Here is a 27686-nt window from a genome sequence, read left to right as displayed (position 1 = left end):
CTCGAGTCATTCAATGTCCTTTTTGTAGTGAGGGGCCCAAAACTGAACACAGGAATCGAGGGGCGGCCTCACCAGTGCCGAGTACAGGGGTCAGATCCCTTCCCTGTCCCTGCTGGCCACGCTATTGCTGACACAAGCCAGGATGCCATTGGCCTTCTTGGCCCCCTGGGCACACTGCTGGCTCCTGTTCAACCGGCTGTCAATCAACACCCCCAGGTCCCTCTCTGACTGGCAGCTCTTCAGCCACTCCTCCCCAAGCCTGTAGCGCTGCTGGGGGTTGCTGTGGCCCAAGGGCAGCCCCCGGCATTTGGCCTTATGGAAACTCCTCCAGTTGGCCTCAGCCCATGGCTCCAGCCTGTCCAGGTCTCTCTGCAGAGCCTCCCTACCCTCGAGCACATCAACACTCCCACCCAACTGGGTGTCATCTCCAAACTGACTGAGGGTGCACTCGATCCCCTTGTCTAGATCGTCAATAAAGATGTTAAACAGGAGTGGCCCCAAAACCGAGCCCTGGGGGAAACCACTCGTGACCGGCCGCCAACTGGATTTAACTCCATTCATCACAACTCTTTGGGTCCGGCCATCCAGACAGTTTTTTACCCAGCAAAGTGTGCAATCAGACAAGTTGTGAGCAGCCAGTTTTGCCAGGAGAATGTTGCGGGAAACGGTGTTAAAGGCCTTACTAAAGTCAAGGTAGACAACATCCACAGCCTTTCCCTCATCCAATAAGCAGGTCACCCTGTTGCAGAAGGAGATCAGGTTTGTCAGGCAGGACCTGCCTTTCATAAACCCATGCTGACTGGGCCTGAGCATCTGGTTGTCCCACATGTGTTGTGTGATGGCACTCAGGATGAGCTGCTCCATCAGCTTCCCGGGCACCAAAGTCAAGCTGACAGGCCTGTAATTTCCCGGATCATCCTTCCGACCCTTCTTGTAGATGGGCATCACACTGGCCAATTTCCAGTCAGTCGCACCTCCCCGGTCAGCCAGGACTGCTGGTAAATGATGGAAAGCGGCTTGGCGAGCACCCAAGCCAGCTCCTTCAGCACCCTTGGGTGTATCCCATCCAGTCCCACTAATAATAATAACAACATTCAGCTTAAAATACCTAAAGTATTCTAATTTATCAATAATTTGGTCATAAAAATAATAGTACAAAATAATTAATATTTACAAAGGAAGTATTTCAACTATCCCATCAGATTCACAGCAAGACTCATTTAAGTCCAAATAGACAAAAAAATGTGTCACTGTCCTGTCTGACCTCTTGCTGTCTCCAAGAGAAGCACATTTGCCAATAAATGACTTGTAAGGACACTCAATTGTAAAACCTAAGTTTAAATTCTTCTTCATTTAACTGATGGAGAATCCTTGAATATCAGTTGCCTATCTCAGTCATTAGCTGTATGAGAGGCAGAACTTTCCCGTCTCTCTAGAATTCTAAAAAATTCGAGATTTACTTAAAATTGTCCCAAAACTGAAGATCATTAAGTCTTTCTTGGAAAGAAAGGAAAACATTTTAATTTTAGATGGACCTAAACAGAATTTTTATTCATACTTTTTATTTTCTGAACGAACAATGTATTTCTATGACAATTACCCATATATCTTCAGTATGTATCCACTGGTTATTATCTTTTTTATGCAAAACTGAAAATACTAAATGTAGCTTAAGTGACCAACCACAAGGCTGTCCTCAAAACACCACTTTTCATTATGCTGCAGTTTATGTTTCTAAAATCAGAATCCCAAAACCAATAGCAGAATTTTATGAGAAGTAAATAGTTTCCTGAACATTTCCAGTCATGAAATGGAAGAGACATGGGCTGCTCAGACCATTTCTTCTAGGAAACCCAGATGATACTTTCTGACTGGAGATCAGGAAAGTTCTAGCATACTTCTCTGAAAGTCACAAGGGGGGAACATGCTGACCAGTCATTCTCTGAAGGATTCAGAATAATGGATTTCACTGTCCTATTTAGTTTGGCTTTTCTAAAGTGTCCTGCTCAAACAGGAATTGCATGAAGCACAGAGGAAATCCTTCATGACAGTTTGCAATCAACCCTTTGTGGCAGGATCTCTGAGACTGAAAGGTGGCTCCACAAGGCTTGTCAATAGGGGAGATAATGAAAGAACTGGATTTCCTGGGTCAGCCCAGAATGAGACTAGAAAAGTTTCCTTTCAACAATTACAGACTTTGCCTGCCTGTTGAACAGCCTAGCATGGAGGCTCTGAGAAATCTGATTTTTGCATCAGAACCTCAAATAAGTGAAGTTTTAAAAGATTTGAGAAGGACTTCAGATCTTCAGACACATTAATATATTTACTTCTGGATTTTATGATGTGCTTACTATACATGCTTCTAGAGAAATATTTGAGGACAAATTATTCTATTCTATTGTTATAGAAGGTTAAGGCATCTGATATACAAAAAAGCCCTGATTCTGTTCTTAGTGGAAATTATCTGTTTCAGGTAGGCTATCAAATTCAGCTTCATATCCAATATAAATTAAAACTAATTACAGCACACAGTATAAAAAATATTTATTAAACTGCATAAAAGATCTGTGTAAAAACACAATTTAAAAAATGAGATCACCTTTTTGTACTGTACAAGGAGATATTATAACTTCTCTGATGAAAGAATGGAGGTATTTCACACCAATTTATGTAGACTTAAGTGCTAATTTTCTGCTCAACTGAAATATAACATTACCTAAGCAAAATGTAGCTCTTCTTTTCTTGATGGGAAAATGACTCAAATCACTGTCATGTGTATGTATAAGAACAGGCGACACGTGCTTTTGTCATATTCTAAAACATAAAGAAAGTTTCTTTGAACCTATTTTGTGTGCCAAACCCAGTAAGAAATGTGATTTTATATTTTTTATCTATGGACTTTTTTTATTTTGTTGCAAAATCCTCCTTTCTGCTTCATGTTCTCAATATGTATAAATGTTGTATTTAATGAACAATAGTCATGGTGAACTTTTAAAGAGAGAATAATGCTCATTTTGAAGAAGAAATAACAGATTATGGCATTAGCTACATCAAGACCATCAGGAAATAAGTTCAGTGGTATAAAACAGAAAGAGTTTACTTTTATGTGGCTGAAAGAGGTGTGTATTACACAACCTTTATGACACCAAATTAAAGCTCTTTAAGATACTGGGGGAGATAAGAACCCTTTTAAAATCATTATGAATTACAGAAATAACATTTCATTCAGTCACAAAATCTTTTATAAGATGTTAAATAAAAATTTACATACACACTTATCTATTCAGATGTAAACCCCCCAACATTCTTATGTTTATTCTCTTTCGCACATTTTCTCTGGTTTTCATTCAGGCCCAGAATACATATTAATAAAAATGAATACAAATTCACTTTTATTTTTTTGGCTGTATGGACATAATTGATGCCTACAAGACTCAACAACAACAAATCCATGTGAGTATTGCTAAGTGATGTGTTAGCCCGAGTGAAAGCTGGAATGAAGAAATTATGTCCCTTTGTTGAAAAGTATTTTTAAAAAATATCACTTACATATAATAAACCATCCCTCTGGGTTATTATACAAGTCAATTTAAATCTAGCCATATAATATTAGCATGAGTTGGCAGACCAGGAAATGTTCACTATGAAATCAGTTGAGGGCTTTTAATACAGAGATGAATTTAACTATGGAATTAGATTTGTGCATGGAATTCAGATAATTAAATAAATGGCAAGAACACTTTATAATTAATAAACAGACTGTGATAAATATAGGAAATTCATACAAATTATAATTGTGTGATAGCTTGAGCAGTTACATTTAGAGTCTTCATAAGGAAGTTGGTATTTACTTTACACAGTGCACAATACTTGATACCATTTAGATGCTAGCTGGCAAGTAAGTCAAAGAATAACAGTCTATGAGAACTGAAATATATATTCATTGCCACAGATACACTTTCTATGTCAAGATTCATGTAGTTTGGTGACAACTTTCAGGCAAATTATACTTCTTTCAAAGAAATATAATATGGAAACACCTTATTCAGAAAAATGAAATTATCTTTAAAAATTCAGTAAGATTTAGTTTATTATAAATGTTAGATATGACCACTCAAAATGCACAGAACCTTTAAATAACTGTTTCTTTAATTTCTGTTCTCCCTGCCTTTCCTGCAAAGATTTAAAGTATCTCAGGAAGCAATGTGGAGAAGTTTAAGCTGCTAAAGTTTATGGTTCAAGAGGTTTACACAGTGAAGTATTTTCATCATGGTAGATGCTTTTTCAGCATTCATTGTCATATTTTATTCACATACAGAGGGAACTTTTGAAGTCTGTTGCTTACCTTCTTTAGGGAAAGAATTCCTTCCCTTGTTTCTTTGTCAGTAGATATGGAGAACACCCCAGACCCATCACCATTTATAATAGTGTACTTCATGTCTGCATTTGAACCAGTGTCTGCATCATTTGCTTTGATTTTGCCAACAGCTGATCCAACTTGAGCTGATTCAGGAACATAGAGTTGATAATGTTCTGGGGGGAGAAAAAACAACACAATAGCTTGGACATTTTTTAGCCAAACTAAAGTAGAGAACGACTTGATACACTTCTGAGTAAATGGAAGAGTATTTAATATGCAAAACTGATAAGTAAACCTATAAAATTAGTTAGATTCCTGAAATAATTCAAAAGGGAATTGTATTTTACTTGGGATGCCTTCATTCCCTATTCAAAATCTAAATTGCCTAATGCAGGATTTTGGTTTTCACAGTTATTTTTGCTATTCTTCACATAACACAGAAATTAACTGAAGTTTATTTCACAACAGTATTTTTAAATGTTTATCTTCTCTATAACCAAAATACATTTATTGTCACCAACTTACCATCAAATAAATAGACAAATGAGTGAACTGGATAATCTTTGTATGTTAGATTTAGAATTTGTTTTTCTGAAATTCCCTCCTGATCAGATTTGCAACACTGCATCAACATGTTGCAACACTGAATCAACACACATTTTGCAACATTGGATCAACACTTTTTTTTTTTTTTAACAGAAAAATGTAATAATATTTACCATTACCACTTTGTAGTGGTTTTGTTGCAGCACAAAACCTTTTGCACACAAATTTTAATTGGCATTCACAGTAAAGGAAAGTGAACATAATGGGTACCTAAAAGTGTTACACAATTTTACACAATTGTGCCCATGAAAAGCATCCATAACAAATATATGACCTCCTTTCATTATTTTTATAACCTATTAGGTTAATCACTAGAAAATAAAATATTATTTTGAAAGATAATTTTCTTTACTTTCACTATCCTTTTGGATTAAATCTCCTAACAGGTACAAAGTTGCCTGAGGGACAGGGAGGTACCACAAGGAGAAAAAAAGTGACCAACTGTGGCAGGTGCATCCTGCCAGTGAAAGCAGAGCTTCTTGGCTGCCATCTCAGAGCAGTAGCCCGGGGCTGCCTTTGTTCTCAGGGCCTCGTGGCAATTGGGGCTTTTGGCCAATGGGAGCCGCTACTGACTACAGGTCAGATTCAGCCTTGGTATAAATGGAGTCCCCTGGGGGAGACATTTGGAGCTTGTCTCCTGGAGCAACAGCTGTGGTTGAGGACTCTCCCCTTGGGGTCAGGATGCTGCCCAAGGAAACTCCTTGAGGGACCGTGGGTCGAGATGCTGCCCTGAGCAGGTCCTCGAGGCTGAGAGCCCTCACTTGTCAGGTGGGTGATAAAGTGTTTTGGGTTGTCCTTAAACCCTAGGGAGTGAGGCTTTGTCTGGTGTTTTGGGTTGCCATTAAACCCTATAGAGCTCTTTGTAAAGCGTTGCAGGTTGCTGTTAAACCTTGGAAATCTGTGCTGTCTTCCTCTAACAGATATCTGAACCTATAATTTATAGAGAGCTAGTTAATTGTGTTGATAATATTTTTTATTATTATTTTTGGTGGTTGGTTGTTTATTTGAGAGCATCCCATAACACCAACAGACACAATGTGATTATATAAACCTCAATTTCCATCTGAAAGTAGGCCTCAAAGACATCTCAAAAAAATGTTCTTCAATAATGCTAGTGTTGTAACACAGCAGGGATTCTGAAACCTACCAGCACTGAAAAGGATAATACACTTTCAATAGAAGGTGTGTACATACCAATTCCCTGTCCAAACAACTCCTCATCCAAATCCCTCCACAACAGTCTTCACAGTTTACATCACAGACCAACCACCAACACAAAAAAAAGAGCAAAATATCAACTTCTGTTATTAACTATCTTCTGAAACTCTACAGTTTCTTCTGTATTTCTCTTAGGAATTCTGTGATAGTGAATGCAACACAGCAACACTGAGGTAAATCAGAAGACACTACAAATCAAAGCTAGTATGTTGCTACAGGTTGCTGGGTTTAAACCAGCTCGCATGACTGCAGAGGTGCCCTCAGTAAGAACGTAGAAAGAGAAAGGTAAAATTTAAACAGAATTCAGAGATTAAACCTGCATTATGGCCAAAAATCTCTATTGTTGAATGGATTGAAGAAATTATCAATCTACAAAAACTGCAATTGCAGAGGGAATGGATGCTATCACTAAAATACAACTAATTTTAGACAACTGTTAGAAAATAGATTTTATTACAAATTTGTCTAATTCCTTGAACAATGGTTCCTAAACCTATTTATAGTCTTGAATTATTTTTTGCAATACTACCCCATAATACTAATAAACAAATAGGAGTGTGACAAAGATAGACGAGTGTGCTAAACTTTGTTAGTCTGAAAGGAAAGAGAGGTTTCCTAGGAAAACTAACATAAGTTACCATGAATTAGGAATATCTCAAGGGAAACATGAAGTGTCCAGCAGAACAAGAGAAAAAAAAAAAAAAAAGCATGTAAAAAAGAAAGAAAATACCAACAGTCATATAACAGCAAAACATCTTAGTAGTTGATTCAGTTGGAACACATAGTTAATTCTTTGTTACAATTCTTTGATACGCATATAAAAAACATCTTCACAAATTTCCAAATAAATGTGATGCTTTGCCTTGCATTCATTTGCAATGCTTCATGATTAGGGATGACGTCAACTGACACTTTCATACTGCTGCTTGCTTTATTTCATACATAAAATTATAGTGATGGGATGAGATTCATTTTGGAATTTAGTTATTGTTAAAATAAATGTGAAATGTGGTCTTTTGACACTTTTGCTCTGACTAATGCATTCCAAAAAGGAAAAGGTTGAGGCCATAAAGAATATGTTATGTAGAGGCCATAAAGGATATGTTATATAACCAAGCCACTTCAGGAACTGCAAGTGTTATAACCATATGATGGGGTGAACTAATTAGAGACTTCCAAATAGTCAAACTTAGTTCAAATATATCCACATGACACTACACTCTGCTTTATAATCACACCCCAAGTGCTAGCCATCTGTTCCAGAAAATCATTTTACTGATACCAGCTTCAAACATTCTGAAATACTAAAACTTCAAGCAAAACAAATATTTAAAATCACTCATTAGTTATCTGTCAGTATTTGTGGAACTGAAATGTTTCCAAAAAATTGATGGAATTAAAAGAAAACTGATAAAAACTAAAAACTATTAGATCGTAAGGTCAGAAATGTCTCCCAACAAGTATTTAAACATGGCTTCACAAAGAAAGCCTGAAGATGTCTCATACAGACATAAGCCAAATTATTACAAATAATACTATCTAAAACCAAAAATCACATAAAAGAATAAAACTCAGGTAATAATTCAGGTAAATAACATGATGATTCAGTAAAATATATTACAGAATTTTATTTAAACTAGCAGTAGGAAATGGAAATGTTCTTACTAAACACTAAATCACTGTAAACTTTATTACTGGAAAGTAGAAGATTCAACCAAAGTCTCAGTTGAAAGTTCCCTTGGGCACTGAATAATGTGGGATGCATATACTGTGAATTTATGATTCTTTATTGTAAGCTATGAGTCTGTCTCAACCCTCTAAAGATTGGTTTCAACAATTCAAAACTGTTTCACCAAATCTGTCCGAGTTGAACAGAATGTTACCAGCATTACAGCCTTCCAGGAGCTGTTGTAAAGCAAAAATATTAGACACTCTTAGGGATGTTCTAACTTGTTCCAGAAGAGCTGCCCAGTGGCTTATGGATCTAGATTCTTTAGAGGCTGATTTGTTTCTCAGTTTTTGTGCTGATATTCATTCAGATACATTCACTTAGCTCATGAAATGAGTAAATTAATACTCTTTTCCAGTTAATTATATTACATAGGACTTTATGATAATTAAAACATTGTTCAAGTACATATAAGTGATCTTCACCTTTCTTTCAATAAACTATACTGTCAATAAACAATATGTATGTATTATCTGTCACTGTAGTACAGAAACAATTTATTGATCTGTAGAACAACTTAATTTTCATTTCAATCAGCTTAGAGGCAAGATATAATGATGTGTTTTCTCTAAGAAAAGAAACTCTCTTGTTTTAATGTCTCAAAAAAAGAAATATGTCAGTATTTAATGCAAGTCAATAAGCATGTTACTTTATTAAGTAATTTATTTTGTTGAAAATTTTGAGTTTTATAGGTTATAATGTCCTCTTGAGCAGTAGGAATTACCTTACTTAACAAAGGAAGACAGGAGAGGCATAATAGTGAACTAATAGAGAAATATGCAAATATTTGACCTGCTTGTTATTTGTTTATCCAAGGTATAGTTTTAGTAACAGGATAAATAGTGCTTGGTGATGAACCAACAGATGTATTCATTCATACATCACAGCTTGCACGATGCCTTTGTCTATCTACTAGCAAATTGATAAACACAACAACTGATTGCCTTAACATAAAAATACCACCATATCCTAAACATATATCAAAGTCCTATGTGAAGAAAATTTGCTTGAGCTTACAACTACCTAAATACTCAGTCATGAACCAAATTAATAAGATATCAAGAATAAATGGACAGTAAACCAGGCTCAAATTATGAAGATTATGAGCACAAAATTCAACTGGCAGTCAACTAACAGTAGTTGTTCAGGAATGAAAACTTTGGCCAAAACTATTTAATGTCTTAATTAATTACCTGAATGATGGGTGGCACATACAATAAGTGAGTGGACAATACTAACTTGGGAAATGCTGGGGCACAGGGCTGCTATTCAAAGTGACCTGGACAGGCTGGAGAAATGGGCTGAGAAGAACCTCATGGTGTTCAATGATGGCACTGGGGGAGGAATAGTGCCATTCACCAGTACACGATTGGGGGCAGCAAGCCATAAAGCAGCAGAAAAGAAACTGAGAAGGACCCTTCAAAACTTAACTAGAGAAAATTCTTAGCAACTTGATCTAACTGAACCTGCTTTACACAGGGCTTTGGGTCAGATGACCTTTGGAGGTCCCATATGAAACTATATTCCTGGCATTCATGAAGTTGTGTCTCACATTTTAATGCCAGCCATCTTTGATAAAACTGAACTGCAGCTCCAATAGTGGACTGTGCTCAATCTTGCTTGGTGCCTTTCTCCTACAAAGTTATTCTTCATTCACAGACCTGATAGTTATCATTATGTGTAATAGATTACTCTGGATTTCTCTTTTAAGACTGCAGTTTTTCAGAAGTCCATTTCTCACAGTATGTCTTGGACATTTGTTACATCTTTCTTTATTATGCTTATTTTTAAAATAATAAAACCAATTTTAATCACTATGAATACATTTAATCATAATGAATACAGTAACTTTTACAATTCCAGAAGCTCAGTCAATTTTATATCTGCTGTCTTTGTTCTGAATACTCTTTTTGATGACAATATCCCTTTCATACTATGAAATTAAGGGAGAAATTTTTAGAATGTGTGTTTGGCTTATTCTTCCTTGCCAAAAAAACCAACACTTTAGCACTTTCTGAAAATATTTGAAGTTATTTCTTATTTGCAAATATGAAACTAAAACAATCTTTAAAACTCAGACATTTTGCTTGCCTTGAAACTCTGGAGAACATAATACTCTTGGGTCAATTTAGGAAAAAAAGCATTCTTCTTAGATGCAATAGACTCCTTTGGCTACAAGACAACTTGTGTATCCCCATGTCTCTGCTTTTTACATCACGGTCCAAAACAGGAGTTATGTCTGTGATTATAATGAATGATGAGTTTCATTTATTTTCCATGCAACTTTGCCTTTACAGACAGTAACTAAAAGTACCTGAGAACTTTCTGACTAATTCTCAGAGGTCAAAGCATTCTGACTTCTTGTACAAAGTGTGAAGTTTATTCCACTCATGGGTAAAAGCAGAAACATAAAAAAAATCTAGGTTTCCTGGATTTTCAGATTCAGTACTTTCCTGTAGGTATTGAATACCCAAATACTCATTTGATATGCAAATGGCATGGGAAAGACAACATATACACTCCATAATCATCACTAATGAGCAACTTAATGGTTGGGCATGACCTGTACCAGCCACTAGAGCTGTGCTGTGTTAGGCATATTCTGTCATTTAAAGGAGGACCACAGCTACATCAGTCAGCTTCGATCAGCAGAATATAGCCTGTAAAAGGGATATGCTCCATTTGGACTATGTTTATTTGTTTGTTTATCCCTGGCATTAGTATAGATAGGATTGCACTCCCATAGGGGTTTAGTTTCATAAAGGACATGAAAATGAAGGCAGTTCTAAAGAACAATCCTTAAAATGGAGTGGTCCTGCTCCCAATTCTCCGCCCAGTAAACACAAAACAAACAACCCCCCTCATTCCCAAAACCATGACTGCCTCATTCAGAACACTTATAGAAACCCTCCTCTTTTTTTTAATCTAGAGTATTTTAAAATTATTTTGGTATGTACTATATATATAACGAATAATCTACCTTGTACATAGAAATCCTCATAAGCAATACCCAATTAAGTGAAACAAAAACCACTGACAGACTCCATCCTACTGTTAGGAGTAAACTTGATGCACATAGCTGGCATTAAAGCTCAGTATACAGACACAAATTTTCTACAAATATTTAGTCTGGCTTCAACATAAACATATTTTTGCCCCTCTCAGCTTTTCTTTACATTTGAATTCCATAAACAATTCTGTGATCAAGATTTATTGTCATAAATTATTATTAAAGAAGAGTTTTAAAATCAGGTACTTAAATACTCTTGCAAAGTATTACATTTATTTCCTTTAATTTTTACAGTAAAATCTGATTATGGGAATCACACTTATCCTGCTCAGGAAACAGAATATCATGATATTTCCTATATGTTCAAATGCCGTTGAAAAAAATTATGTAATATTTCAGTGATAAATTGATCAATCTTGTAGATTTAATTTCAAATATTGTGCAAATATGAGAACGTAACAATCTTCTCACAAACAAATAGAATAAGACAATTAGGCAAATCACTTGGCATAATATTTTCCAGTCAATGGAAGCATGTACTCAAAGATACATATACTTTATTCCTTATCTCTTAACTGTCTTTGGTACTTAATGATCATTAGCTCTTAAGTAATGTATTCCTCACATGTCCTTCTCTTAAGCATACCGTAGGTGAATGATTGATTCTAGCAAGTTAGAAAGATACATTAGAGAAATTTTAGAAAATCACTCAGATCACTGAGGCTTGTCCCTTCTACCACTCTGTCTTTTCAGGATATTATTGATGCTAGCTGCTTTTTAAACAGTTCGTGTGCAGCAGCCTTGCCAAGCAGGTGATTCTAAATACTTCTGGAGAATCAACAAAGCACTGTATTTCTTCTATGTTGAAGATGAACAACTGCTGTCTCTTGGCCTGACACATTCAAGTCACACACCTTCACTGGGTAATACAAGCATATAATAGCATTTTCCTCATTTACATGCACTCCTGACTGTCACAGCCAGAAAGAAACTCATGCTCTGAAAACTGACAGAAATGGAAGCTTGAAATATGAAAAAGGCATTTCTCTAATTGTAATGAAAAAAAAAAAAAACCAAAACCAACAAACAACAAAAAAACCCACAAAAAAAACCACAAACCCAAACCCCAACATTTAAATGTAGAATAATTTCTGGAAATAAATAACTCCTAATACTGCCTGGACACTGGATCATTTCTGGACTCATCATCATCATCATCACATAAATGACACAATGATCAGGAAACTAGATTACTAGGTATGAACAAAATCTAATTTACAAAGGTGCAGTTGAACACATGGCAGCAATCTTAAGCCAAACCACTTATCAAGTCTTTTTCTCTTTTTGTTTCAAATCTGAGTATTCTGAGGACACATGACATCTGTAATAATTTTAAATCAATAGTCTCCAACCTCTGTCAACCTCTGTCCAGTTTCAGGCAAACCTAACAAAAGGGCAGAGGCCTCAAAGACATTAAGATCCTACAAGTCCCTTAGCAATTACTGGTTGCATAGAAGAGAAAGACCTGCTAAAAGCAAATCAGAGAAAATTCTGCTTTACTCATCTCATTTGGCAGCAGCCAAGAGGTCAATCAGCAGGCAGATAGCGACATAGGAGCACGGGACAGTCTACAGTGCATGGCGGTGGGGAGTGACAAGATACTGATGGCTATGTATGGAGATCATAGGAACTGCATGTACTGTGTGGAACTGGGGATATGGTAAGGACCATATTGGAGTGTAAATTCCAAAAGAAAATCAACAGCAGATACCTTTGCACTTAATTAACTAATGAGTTATATTAACAAGGTTAGATTGTAGAGACCTTACACAGAACAGAATTTATGTCTACTTCTGGGATGGGAACTTACTTTTTCATAACTAACGAATATTTTCACACAACATTCCTACTTAAACATAGCTCATACAACGACACTGCAAAAAATGAGGCAAAACTAATTATGCATATACATAATTTCACATTATGTCTATATACTGCTGTGAAACAACCAAGCCTCAACAATCAAGCCTTATAAAAAATGTTTTAAGGAATGTCTTGTATTTAAATTCTGCTTTATCCTAAAGAAATGAGCTAGATATATCAAACAAAAGATATCTACAAATGAGGTATCAGGGAAACCATTTCCTTGTAAAATTAGACTGTACACACAGTAACTACAGATCTACACACTGTCCAGAGTGTAATCATTAGTACCTGATGGACAAAATATGTCAGTGGAAGCATCCGCCTAGTGTGATGATCTTAACGCAATCAGAATCTATTCATTGTAAACAAAGCAAAACACGCACAATCTATTCATCCTAAACAAGACCAGAGAGAATTTATGAAAGAAAACTATACAGAAAATTCTGATGTAACTCAAGGCTGATAACTGTGTCTTCAGTAGATGTAACATTTTCTATCAGATTACTGAAATAAATTTATGACTATGAAATTCCATCAACCAAGTGGATCTGTCAGTGGTAAAACTAACAAGAACTGAGAGATGCCGATTATTGACAAGCAAAAATCTTCCCATGCAGAGTACTGCCTGTCAGCTTACATTAAATAGATAGTTCATTTATGACTGTACTCTCTAAAGAAAGGAAATTTGTGGTGATGAAGAAAAAGAAATCAGTATTGTACAAGATAAACTGAAGTAATTTATATACAATATGTATTTGAGGTTTCAAATTCCTGTGAATTCGTGCTGAATTCACAACCCCTTGCCTACTTCTGAGATATACTACTGTGTTTTGCAAGCAGAATTTTTCAGCTATGTTTCCTATTCCATTGTTATTAACATGTATTTCAGAATTGCAACCATCAAACTGATAAAAATATGCAGTAATGTTTCATTGTCTTCCTCATGACTTTGATATTTTGGAAAATTAGCTCTTTTGTTAGTTATTTCTTTGAAAAAAAAGTCAGCTATATTTAGAGTGAGTACAGTAAAAAAACACAGTAAATTAATTTTAGTAGATATATTTAAAACCTCTAATTCTAAGTTTTAATTAGATTTTTAAAGTGTTTCTTTAACGGAGACAAATCCTGCATACCTTGCTCCATATGCATCTCTAATCAACACTAATCTACCAAAGCCAGAAAGGTATGAACTTTTAAATATATAAAATAAAGCTTATTTCTAAATAAAACAAATAATAAAAGCATCAGTCAGATGTTCTTCACATCATGTTCTCAAGTAAAGTACTCATACAGTTAGAGTCAGATTCAAAACTCACAAGTATGGTAATGGATAAAAGGAAACTAACCAAAAGAAAGTCTGCAGTTTAGGTGAGGCTCAGCCTGTCCCAAGGGTTATACACTTGATATATGCAGTTTTGGTTAGCACTTCCCTTGAATTCAATTCTGAATGTGACAAGCCTCAATAAGAATCATTTAGCATTCCGTCTATTAAGGAAATTGAAGAGAAATTTAACTGAAAATCATGGCATACAAAGAAAAGAGAAGAAAAATAAGCAATGAAGTTACTTCTATTAGTGCAATACTCATGTATTATTGTAATAGTTTATGACGCTAAAATGGCCTGATTTTAGATCATCTATACTTTCGTTCTGTATCACTAACATATAGCTAACTTTCCTTTGCAAAGGGTTTAAATGATACTCGTTGAAAAGGAGTAAAAAGGTGATGTTACAGTCATAACTGTGGGATAGGAATCCTGTGTAAGGAAAGATAAAGCAAATGTCTGTACTCTACAAGACTTTTTCTAGATCAATATTTTCTGTTTAAAATTACAAATGTTAAAATACATTTTTCTGGTTTGCTTTTTAAATAATGAGTTTTCACTAAATGTGAAATGACTTTTGTAGTTTTCAATAGTATTTTTTGCAATCATTAGAATCCCTTACAATGTATAGAATATAAACTGAACATATTTCTTCCATTTCTGAAAAAATACTAATACAGGTAAAGAAATATATGCGCCGACATACAGTTCTGCCTGCCAGTCAGTTTAATATCGAAAATCTTCCATTCAAAATAAAACAGGCTAATTCTTGAAACCTGATATGTAGGGATCTATTTGTCTCGAGTTTGCAGGAAACTTAGGACATTTTTTATACTTTAACTATTTTAGATGTTATATTTGTTCAAAGATATGCCTTACCTTTTGCCTTTCCAATAGTTAGGAAGTACTAAATAGAGTGATGGATGCAATGACAATTCTGTGGAACATAAAACCAAATATACTTTATTTAAGGCTGTGTTTCAAAGGCTTTATGTTTTTATGTGTTTGTGAGAGACAGAAAAAATACTAATATCTTCAACACTTTTAATAAGCCTTCTGCATTCTTGACCAGATTTTACGTAATTTGTATTGTTAGGAAGGCTTTTTTTTTTCCCTGGAGCTTTGTGATCTCTATTATTGTTTATATATCTTCTCTCTCAAACACCTTAATCCATTTCCTGGTGGATGTACCTATAGCTACCAGTCCATTAAGTTTTACAAGGGCTCATGCAATGTCTCAGTCCAGATTACAATATTCTTCTTGTCCTTGAGCCAATCTTCAAAGGAAAGCAGGTTTAACTATGCAATTACATTCCAGAAGACTTTTAAATAAATTGCCGACTGAATTCAGAAATCCTACAAGACTCCAGCTGCTGTGTCAGGTCAATGTGCACCCAATGAGTTGGATAGAAATGAAATTCCTATTAGTAGTCATACTAAGATATTCTAAGAGTATTCCAGCATATACGTTTAATATATGCATGTGAGAACATTTGGTTTGACATCAATATAGACAATTCATTTAACTAGGATAAAGGCAGACTCCACCGTAGCATAACGACAGTGTGAAACAGCTTAGGTTTTGACTATCTGTAATGTAAAAAGTGATCTTAAAAGTTCACATGGGTAGAGAGACAGAAATAGAAGAAAAAAATTGATAGATGTATATGAAGGCAGCCGAAGGCATGCTGGATTAAGTTTTTTAATGTGTTACCTTTTGTTGTTGTCTACCATTGGAACAATGTAATTCACTTGGATCAAAATCACACAGTTGAGATATATATTCAGAAAGGAATTGAGAATAACCCACATGACCAAAGAGTGTCCCTTTGTCACCCCTCTCACTCTTACTCAGTGTTTAATTAAAAGAAATCTTCACTTGTTTAATTGAAATAAATATTCTAGCTATGCTATCTCTGTGCTTCATCTGAAAACACTGGAAAACCGAAAACTATTGGTGAATCCAAAGACTTCCGAAGCTGCCTTCTCCCCATGAATTTGAATACTAATTGGATTTCGCTAACAGCTTCTTTTCGAATCAGTTATATGCTGAAATTGTACATACTCTGAGGAAACCTGGGTGGATTGTCGTTGACATCAGTGAGTGTGATATTTACAGTTGTTGACCCTGACAGCCCTCCGACCTGCCCAGCCATATCTTTGGCTTGAATGACAACGGAATAATGCTCTCTGGCTTCCCTGTCCATGTTGTGCAAGGCAGTCCTGATGACTCCTGTGATGGAAAGAAAACAAACAAACAAAAGAAAGATCAGGATTAGCTTGTTTGAGCAGGAGGAAAGGTTAATCATAACCTTTCTTTTCAGGAAAGGTGGAGCATGGCAGAGTTTCTGGAAATGCAAAGCTTTTCTACATTCAAAATAAGATGGCTTTAGCTGTTTGTGTTGTGTATATATATGAAAATATAAAAATATATATATAAAGCAATGCCAGATGCTGCTAGACAATCAACTTTCTTGAGAATATGAATAAAAATTATATATATTAAACAACTATTATATTAATAATTAATCAAACTGATATAACATTCCCAGCCAAAAGGTACATTGCCAAAGTTCCAGTTTTCTATCATAACTGTTTAAATAGCTACTTAATGGGAACTCTTTCCCCACTGAAGAAGACACAAATTCATTTTCAAGAAAAGTTAATTTCTGAATTAAAACATGACATACTTCTTAAAACTACTCAAATGCTCAACTTTCTTATTCGACAAATCTCAAAAGCCTATACTTTCTTATTTGGTACATTCCAATCATACACATTTATGTTCATATGTGTTTTACACTTGCAAAGTGAAATATAAGCTATTATTTTTTTCACTACAGTACAGAGAGAACACCAAAACAGTGATTCTAAAATTCTATTTATTTTTATCCATCAGCATCAGAAATTATTTTAACATGTAGTCAATTACATATGCAGAAGTAAAGATTACAACAAAGGAGGAACAGTCAGCTCCGTGGGCTCAGTTTCAGTTATGGGACATTTTTCACTTTGATGGTATCTGTAAATTAGTTCTTGCTAATTTCTGTGATCACAGGCTGACAGAAACCTCATGGAGTTCAATAAAAGGAAATGTCAAGTCCTGTGCCAGGGAACCAGTACATACTGTGGACAGACTAGCTGGGAAGCAGCTTTTCAGAAATCACTCTAGGGTGTCCTCAAGTTGGACATGAGTTGGCAATGTGCTATTGCAGCAAAGAAGCTGTCCTGGTTTGAGTGAGTGGCAGGGTTTTTTGGTAGCAGGGGAGGGTGTTACAGCAGTGGTCCCTGTGAAAAGATTCTTGGGGCTTCCCCAGCTCCAGGTCAGAACAATCTTTGCACCAAGCCTGGGCTGCACCTCTGAAATAATGTATGTAAGAAGGGGAACCTGGGAGGAGTTGTGTGAGTTTTGAGGAGGACTTTCAAGGAGAACATCTGTGCGAACACCGAGGTCAGCGGAAGAAAGGAGGAGGGTGGGAGGTGCACCAGAGCAGAGACTCCCCTGTACCCCGTGGTGAGGCGGCAGGGCTGCCCCCCGCTGCCGCCCATAGGGGTCATGGTGGAGCAGGGGGCCCCACACGGGGACAGGTGACTGCGCCCGAAGACGGCCAGGGCCCTGTGGGAAGGAACCCTCGCTGTTGTAGTTCAGCGCTGGGAGGATTGCAACATGTGCAGGTGACCAACATGCCCATGGGAGGGATTCATGTTGGAGTTGATTCGTGGAAGACTGCCTGCTGTGAGAGGGTGACAGTGATGGAACAGGGGAGGAATGCTAGACATTGCTCCCCCTGAGGTGGAAGAAGCAGCAGGACTGACTGCACCCCCCATTCCCTGCCCCCTGTGCCGCTGGAGGGGAATAGGTAGGGATATTGGGAGAAAAGCTGAGCCCGGGAAGAAGGGAGGGATGGGGGGAGGTGTTTTCAAGATGTGGTAATGCTTCTCACAGCCCTACTCTGTTTGGTTTTTTTAGTGTCTACATTATGTTCTTTTTTCTTCCCTAACAAGTCTGTCTCTTGCCTCCCTTAAAGGATGATGCCATCCCTCCCGGTCCTTATCTCAATTTCTGGGCCCTTTGTTTTTCTCCTTCTCAGCGCTGCAGGGGATGGGGTAAGTGAGCAGCTGCATGGTACTCAGTTGCCCGCTGAGTTCAAACTATGACACAAGGGCAAGAGCATCTCAGGCTGCATTATGAAAAGTATTGTCAGCAGGTCAAGAGAGGGGATCCTTCTCCTCTGCTGACCACTGGTGAGGCCACATTTGGAGTGCTTGATTCAGTTCTTGGCTCACCAGTACATAAAAGATATTGATAGACTGGAGTGAGCTACATAGGAATAAATAAAGGAATATGTGAAATGTGAAATTTATTAAGTTTCAAAAAACCCTAGATTTTTAACATAACTTGGTTTTGGACTTTTAAACTGAGTGGCTGTAAACAACCAGTAAGCAAATATACCACAGCAAGACCAGATGTTGCTTCTGGGTAAATTTTAAACATAATAGCTATTAAGAGAAAGCAATTCAAGTTTGTTTGCCTTGTTCTTCTAGACAACTTGCTGTACAGCATGATTCTCAAGGTTTTTATTCCCACAGTCTCAGACGATGCAAAAAGTGATTTCCAGAACACTAATTTTCTAGTACTTCAAAATCACTTTCTTTGCATTTCTTCAATAAAACCATTTAACCATTATTACATATGGAATGGAAATTTGATGTAGCTTATACCATTGCTTCCATTTTATGCTGAAAACAAATCAGACATAAATAGAAGTATCCACAAAAAAAAAATATTTTAAAGTATCAATGAAGATTAAGAATGATTTCATCAGAAGCACAGATTCTGAAGAAGCTGGCTAAAACTAGTATACCAGTCTGTTTTAGCTGATCAGTGTTCTTTATATTAAAATGATAGTTAGATATATTTTTTTCACAATTTTCATCATGATATACCAGAATTAATTACAATTTATACATACTATTAACCACAACTTATACAAACTATAACAGAAAGTCATGGAGACATTCGGATAAAAGGAACTTATATAACTTAAATACACAGCTTCATCAAGATGTGGTTCACAAAATCTGATAAAACTGTTCTGAAAATTCATTTTACAGAAAAATAGTAAGATAGAAAAGTATTAAAATTAAAAATGTTCTGCTTTAACATTTTTCAAATAAACAGTTTCAGTACTTCACATTGAAACTGAATTTATTGGAACATTCAAGGATTATGTATATGCATGGAGAGAATATGGGATTTTTTTTTTTAAAAAAACCCCTTTCATTTCAATTTGAAAAAGATCATATTTTACATAGTGGAACATCTGTACAATCCTCACAAATACACTAGTCATGTACATTTTTAAACTAATTTAAACAAACAGAAATTCCTCTGAATTACAATTACTTTCCTCTTACTTTTTGCTTCCAGGGGTATGGTACTGAATCAATGCTTGTAGACAGTTAATAAGTATTTGTGGATGAATAATCATTTGATCTCTTCTACTTGCATCATATTATTTTCTGAAAACTGAGTAAATGAAAATAGGCAAGTTTCTACTTTCAAAAACTTGTATCCAAAGTTTAGAATAAGAAAACTGGTTTTAAGCTTGGGATATGATGAAGGACAGGAGATAAGAGAAGATTTAGTTCTCTCTGATTTCTTGGTTGCATATACACACATACATCCTAAAATTGTATCATTGGTATGAGGTATGTGACTACCATGAGGACCCTAATGGTCTATCCTTGTCACTATCAGCTCCAACAACTCTTCCAGCACTACAGCACCAAAACCATACATAATTTCAAATTTGTCTAATGACCCGAAAAGGTCTAAGGAGCCTTTGGTCGCCTTTCCCAATGAGATAATATGAAGGTTCCAGCAGTTCCTTTTAAAGCAGGAATTGCCCCTGAGTATCTTCAGTACACTTGGCAGGTGCTCCTATACATCCCACAAGAAGACAGGAAGTTCATATTAAGGAAGATAACTCCTTGTCTAAAACAGTGAGGAAATAAACTTAAAAAGAAAACTGTCACAGGCTTTTCAAATTTAAACACGGCCTTAATTTTGCCTCCTGTTTGTTAGGCAGCACTGTGACCCTGTTAACTGAGTACTTTTCAGCTATGTTTCCAATATTTATTCATCTTTACTAAAAAAAGGAAAAAAACCAAACCAAAACAAAAAAAAAACAACAACCAAAAAAACCCAATTTGTAGACATCATTATGGGGACACCCCAACCTGTTTCTGGTATTAAGACTTTTTACAGAAGTTTGACTGCTCCGTGAAAAATCACGTACAACATGTGGAGGTTTAGATCTATTGAAATGGAGTTGAAAAGGTGTCACATCCCAATTTCTTGGGATGACAACTCAGTTTCACCAATTCCCAGGTCAGGATTAAGGTGAAATGATAGCAAGGATTCTTCAATTCAAAAAACTCAATTTTTATTCACTCACAACAGATATTTGGCAAGAAACTTTGTCAGTAATGTTTGCAACCTCTGCAACAGGCATTAAACTTACACTGACTAGGGGCAGATCCTATAACATACCCCAATAAACCTTGAATATGCCCAAACAAGCCTTCCCTCATATGCTGGCATACAGAATAAGAATGGCAGAGAAAAGGGGAGAAAGAGTGGAAAATGAGAGTGAGAGACATAGACAAAAAAGGAAGATTTCACCAGTCCTGGTTCCAGCATTGGTCCAGACAGACTAGGGGTCCAGCTCCGGAGGGGCGCAGCCACGCTGGGGCTCTGACTTGTGTCCTTTTATAATTCATTGCCTCTCCTTCAGGAGAGGACTTGGACTCATTGGGCTAATTAGGCATCATGCACAGTTTCTGCTTCTAGAATTCTTCTTGATTTTGCTACATGTACAGTTTGTACCTTCAGATTCTTCTGGAAATAAGTCAATGGGCTTGGGGGTCGTTGGGGAGTTATTTCTCCTCTTTGCATGTGTGATCATTGTTTCACCTTTCTGTTTGACACATGCATTGTGGAAATGGCTTCTCTATTGGCTTTTCACAGAGTTGTTCAGGATAGGGAATTTCAGACTCTGAGTGCAGTGCCACCTCTACAGGACCTCCTCCTCTTGCTGCACCTCCCTGCCATCACCTACGTAGCCCCAGCATTTCCATATAAACAATTTCCTTTGTCAAAGTTCTTTATCGGATGGTTGAGACATTACCTGTTGTTTCATTGGACTGTCACAGAGGGCACAGCTCTGGACCTGTGGCGTGCTGAGTTTAGTCACAATTATTTCTATCTTAAAATTATGTGAGATGTGTTTTCCTACATGGCAAACTCTCCTAGAACACACATTTTCTTCTAACTTTTCTTCATCTTCTTCTTCTTCTAGTCTAAATTTATTTAAACCTCTAAATCACACCACTTTTTGGTTTTTTTTTTTTTAAATTCTCTGAAAACTTGTAGTCTTGGAAAGCACATTTTCCAGTTTGAATTTTAATTCCTTGACCATGGATGACCAGAAACCTACTTACATTCCATATGAGATTCTATCACCACCTTTTCTAATTACAACTTTTTTTTTTTTTTTTTTCTTTTTTTTTTTTTTTTTTTTTTTTTTTTCCAGATGCATCACATTGGTGATTCATCTATGATTGGCTAATATACCCAGGACATCTCCTCCAGTGACACTTTCAAATTAATGAGACCACAGTTACTGTACAATCATAGAATAACTTACGTTGGAAGGGAAACATAAGGATCATCAAGTCCAAATCCCTGCATCTCACAGGACTAACTAAAACTAAACAATATGACTAAAACCATCATCCAGATAGCCTTATAATTAGTCCTGCAACATAGACTTTGTTATATAATACTGGTAAATTTCATTATGCTCTTCCTGCTCTTGTCCTGAAAGACATAAATTTCTTCCTCTGTACTGAAAATTCCTCACAAATTCTTGCAATAAGGAAATTTCTTCATGATAGTTCTGCGTTTATCCTCAGAACATCAGACCAAAACTGACCAAGAAGAACACTGAGTTGAAAAATTGATACGTTTACCACTGTGGATAGCTCCTTTTCTTTCCTTTTCCCTAATGCCTCTAGATTTGAGAAAGCCCTAAAAATAAGTTTATTTTTGATAAGTTTTACTTCCTTCTCCACTCAGGCTTTCTGAATTCATTCCTGATAATGAACTGCAGTCAATTTTTGTTGTTGTTGTTTTTTCAAGTTTTCTTTAAGATACTTCTATCTCTGTGGCATCTGACAATGTGTTATGTTGTCATTTTTAGAATTCTGTGAAGATTCATTTTACTTGCATGTAAGAAGAGCTACAACAGAAGGCTCAACTGTAACTGAGACAGTAAAAATTAAGACTTTTTCATTCAATTGCACATAATTATTAAGAAAATATCTGCCACAGTCAAGTGCCTACCTATGGATTTACTGAAGTATTTAACTATGTACTTACTTGACAGTCTGGTTGTAATTGACGTAATTTATCTTATTACTTATATAAAGTAAGAACTTATTTTAGTAACCACCGCAACTTTATCTTACAGCCTACTCCTGCATGATGTGAGAATGGAGCCTTCCCAAAATAAACCATGGTTTGTTTTAACACTTGAGCTCAAAGGCTTTCTATCTAGTGGGAAAAAAACACAAAAAACCCAAAACAAAACAAAACAAAAACCAAAAAACCCAACAAAACAAAACAACTCCACTTTAATGAGTTAATATTTTTTGTTTGGAAAATTTCTATTTTATTGTTGGATCCTGAGCCTGGACACTAAAGATTTTATGAAGGGCCAGTAGGTCATAGAAGATTCCCCATATTCTAGTTTCTTATATATATGTCTTGACAGGATCACAACAACTAAATGATTCACTATAATTTTAATTATTTATTTAATAACTAATTAAATGTATGATTTTACTAATTACTGAGGGAAGTGAACTGTTGCAGATAGGAATTTCATTAACTTTGTTTTTACTTTGTGAATAAAAGCTCTAATTTTATTACTGCTTTGCTTTAGGATATGTAGTTAGGTTACTTTTTTTGTAATTTAGAGTTCTGAATATATTGTATACATTAAAATACATTTCAAAATCTATTATTATACTACCTCAAAAGAATTAGACACATCTTTTTTAACAGGAATAAGAACAGTTTTTATGGGTTTTGCATTTTAAGACAAATGCTGAGCATGTACAAGTCAGCAGATGCATTTCTTTCTTCTTAAAGCTTAAAAATAAACTTCAAATTTAAAACTCCCAGTAGACTTTAACTTTGTGATTTGTGATTTAGTTCAAACTGTAACTGTAAACAAAATGCACAATATGAAGATTATGTTCAACATTCTGAATGCTTACATAACATAGATGTTTTTAATCTAGGCCTTCAAGTCAGATCTGCTTTATATAAGTAACATTATATATTTTGTTCCCTTACAGGGACATCACTAGATACTTCATGGCTAAAAGGCAAAGCACTACAGAGATGACAATTAGTAGTCAATTTTCTTCTATGGTCATGATTATAGTACTGAAAGACACTATGCCCTTTCTTAAGCAAAACGATCATTGAAATAAAATACATGAATCTACCATTGAAAGACTACTGCTGTAATACAATAGAAATCACTGAAAAATAAGTACATTTTTAGAAGAAAATAGCTTTATAAAATAAGTAGGTTAGAATAGTGTTCATTTGTATTAAAAGAAGGAGGGGATTAACGAGACTGTTTATATTGCAGTGGATAAACCTAAGTGGAAAAAAAAAATCTCTCCAATTTACTATTAGTTAATAAAGCCTTCTCAAAAATCTCGATGAGTAACAGCCTGAATTTACAAAATGAAAAAGTCTTGTGCCGGAGCCTCCTGAATATGAAGAAATCTTCACTGCCTGAGTGGAAATACACCAATTTATGTGACAATTGTACAGATGCCAAAGGTAATCTTAGCATCTTTCACTGTTTTCAGACTGCAAAGCATATTCAAGTGAATTAATTTAAGAATTTGCTGCCATGCTGCCTCCCAGAAAGCAGACAAGAAACTTTAATCTGCCATATGCAATCAAAGGAGTATCTCTTATAGAAATATCACAAGTGGCCACCTTATTTGAGCAGGAAGCTGTCATTTGTTCTCTTGCCAGTAGTTAAAGCATATGTATATGGATGCCAGGTTTGCCAACTCCGTTTCAGTTAGTATGGTTCACAGTTTTTTAAAGTACCTTTCTCTCAGTCTCCTGAAGGCTGGTTTAATCAGCAGGATATTATTATCAGGGATTTCTTCCACTGAAGTGTTGTACTAGTTCCACTGTCTTCAGATTGCTGCAACTTTAAAATCACTATGCTATGGAACAAATATTTTCTAGATTTGTTAGTATGTTCCACGGCGATTGTTGTCATTCCTGTAAACTTCAACTTTTCACTTTGGCCTAGATATCTGCATCAAACTTTTCAGGTAATTTAGCATTTAAACAAAACTGAGGGTTTTTTGGTGCAGATCTCATTATCTAATTACAACCCACATTCTTTCAACAAACCTATGTCCAGTGTGGCTCTATATAGCTGTAAAGTTACAGGTGTCTTCATTTATTCTTTTGAGTTTTACAGGCATGGTTCTACTGTCTGAGGACCACTGTGCAGGTTGGGCCATCAACCTGATTTTACATGCACAACTCTAGTGGTATCTGGCAGGCTACATGGCTGTAACTTGAACTATTGTGTATATTCTAATTTAATTTTTTCTGTTTAAAACTAGCACAGAAATGTTAATCATGGTCAGTAGAAAAGTTGTCAGATTGTAGCACAGACAGGATGGAAATATATTTTAGCAGAAATGCAACAGAATAAGTTGCTGCTGTCATAGTAACAATAAAGTAAAATACAGAGTAAGTAGATTAAGCTGGGTCCAGTAAGACATACAGCATCGATTCTTCAAGTATTTTCTAGTCAAAGGAAACCATCTTACATAACCATCTACACAAAACAAGCATTAACTGGATTGTAGGAAAACAAGTGGTCTTCAGCTTCCAAAAATATTTTCAGATGGTCTAGAAGAAGCCAGTGGGGGCACAACCACCACTTGGCAGATTGAGAGGTGGGTAGCAGAGTCACTGGAAACCAGAAACTTGGCTGTTTCTTTTTCTATTTAATAAAGCAATTTTTTATTTTTTTTCCCCAAACACATTACATAGTTCAACACCTAATTAGGTACAGTGTTTGTAATCATTCAAATCATCAAAATTTAGACTTTTTAAGCAACAATCCTCACCTTCAAAATAAATATATCTTAGATTTTTAGTATAGTTTATGTAATTTGATGCATCCACAGTTAAAATAAATTCTTTCAAAATACTAAGATATTCAAGCTTAATGGTGAATTCCTCATCTAATGGATTCACTCTTAAAAGCCAGATGGGACTACCAGACCTCCCATAGAATTCAGACCATTAACTGAAGTAGCACTGTACTGAACCTAGCAGTTTGATTTTGGCTAAAGCACATATTCCTGAAAGCATGTAATTTTGAACTGGCATGATCAAGAGGTAGAAAATACCACCTATTTCCTTCACTGAATATTCCAGTTGTTAATCACAAAGTCAAAGGTCTGCCCTTTATTTGGTAGTATGCACTTTCAATTTCAAACCATTGACTCTTGTTGCCCTCAGACCATTAGTTTGGAGTATTTCTCCTTGTAAAGGTACTGCTATAATCTCATGAAGGTAACCTTTCTGATAAACTAAATATTAAAAACTTCTCACTCTAAAGCCTTTTCTCCCACTCAGTGTTATTTGCTCTTTTAATCTTTCCAAAATTTTGTAAAACTACAGACAAATAAAATCAACATTGTTATTTCAGTAATGCTACACCCCTCAGTAACAACCTCTGATGTAAATTTAACTTTCCTAATCTTTTTACAATATATAAATAATCTATATAAGGGCTGTTTGGGTTTGTGGTTATTTGTTTTTTGTTTGTTTGTTTGGTTGGTTTTTTAGCTGATTACTGCTTTGGAAACCCATTTTGAGCTGCTGTACTCTTAGTTTACATAATCATGGTTCTCCTAGATACAGTCCCACCCTCCTCAGTTCTAAGTGTAGGACTGTGCATTTATTGAGTTTATTGTTGCATTTATGTATTGAGTGGAACAATCGTTATCAAATGATCTGGATTATTTTAACAGAATGCACTGTTCCCATCTTTATTAATCATTCTGTCATTTTTCTTTCACCCTAAAATTTTACCAGTAGTAGCCTTATGTTTACTTTTAATCCACACAGAAAGAAGCTGAATAGAGCTGGTCCTACACTGATCCCTGTACAGCCCTAGTGGAACCTCTTCCTTTCATGATGCCAGTTCATAACCATTTAACGGGGTTTGTTGCTACTACTTATTGCTATCTAACAAGAATGGCATGTGACATAGCGGTTTTCTATTTCAATATAACTTGCCATTTCATAAAACAAAGAAATTGTGTTTATTTACCATGACCCATTTTCCAGAAAAACACATGGAAAGGCATTATTGCTATTTCTAACTTTTTTTTTTTTTTTTTTTAAACTGGTTAAATTCTTTCTCAGCACCTCTTTTTTTTTTTTTTTTTTTCCTAAATTTGCCAGCCTCATGTTACAGATTTCCTTTTGCTTGGTCTTTCAGAAAACTGACACACATTTACTTTCTACAAATTTCCTTAATTGAAGGAGAATCTGTTACGCTCCCTAGTTTTGGGACTGGATAATAATTACAGTTCTCCATTAATCTAATCCTGTTCCTAGAAGAGTCAACATTTCAGGGTGAAAAATAGGAAAATTCTGACAATTTTTTTTGATGGGCAGATTCTAAAAAGAGTTCACAAAGGGGCTAATTCCTCCATTTTCAGAAATAGTTTATCAATAATTAATGTGCTGAAAATGTGCAAGTTGTTTCTTTTGAAGTATAAATTGTACATGAGTTCCTATGAATTTTCAGACAGTAAAATAGACTTAAACATTCTTTCAAGCAAATCTCCTATCTGACTGGTTTTGACCTCTCCTAAAATTGCTTCCCCATTATTGAAGATTTTACTTTATTCCACAGAAAACTGTTGGAGATGAGGTATGGAGAAGTACTTAAGAAAGACTTAAAGACATACTTTGATTTGAATAAAAATATTCTGTGTCTAATAGCAAAATGCCACTATATACTAGTTCCCTGCATAAGTGTACATGATGAAATAATTTAATTTATAGCAGAAGACACTTCAGTGGCTTTACACTGACTCGTGATTTCCTTGGAACTGAATCTGAATTAGTGGCATTTCTATGGTTCTGAAGAAACATATGGTTAGGAGTAAAAAGAGCTAAATGGTCAGTTTTTCAATACAGTGGTCAAACTCTAATGTATTCCCATTAATACAGTAGGCATGTGCCACAGGCAAAGCAACATGAGGCAAGCCTGCAGAAGTATGTTATTGCTGTGTTGAAAATTTATTTTTTGTCAATTCAGTTAATAATATATTTAAAAGACAAAGAAGTATCTGTACCCTAATTGGG

General features: G+C 35.6%; 1 protein-coding gene across 15 annotated transcripts in view; it reads right to left on the bottom strand.

Moving 5' to 3' along the window:
* CDH18 (cadherin 18) overlaps positions 1-27686 on the bottom strand; it is a 578978-nt gene that overhangs the window by 59397 nt on the left and 491895 nt on the right. For all 15 annotated transcript variants that reach the window (XM_026842284.1, XM_026842282.1, XM_026842297.1 and 12 more), the window contains 2 exons: positions 16239-16406; positions 4346-4533 (listed from right to left, as the gene is read on the bottom strand). In XM_026842284.1, the coding sequence (XP_026698085.1) occupies positions 4346-4533; positions 16239-16406 (356 nt within the window). The remainder of the gene's footprint in view (positions 1-4345; positions 4534-16238; positions 16407-27686) is intronic.

This window comes from Athene cunicularia (genome assembly GCF_003259725.1).
Source record: "Athene cunicularia isolate RWA chromosome 2 unlocalized genomic scaffold, athCun1 chr2_part1, whole genome shotgun sequence".
NCBI classification, from domain to species: domain Eukaryota; kingdom Metazoa; phylum Chordata; class Aves; order Strigiformes; family Strigidae; genus Athene; species Athene cunicularia.
Note: the sequence above shows the minus strand (reverse complement) of the source record. Positions and strands in the feature narration are given on the sequence as shown.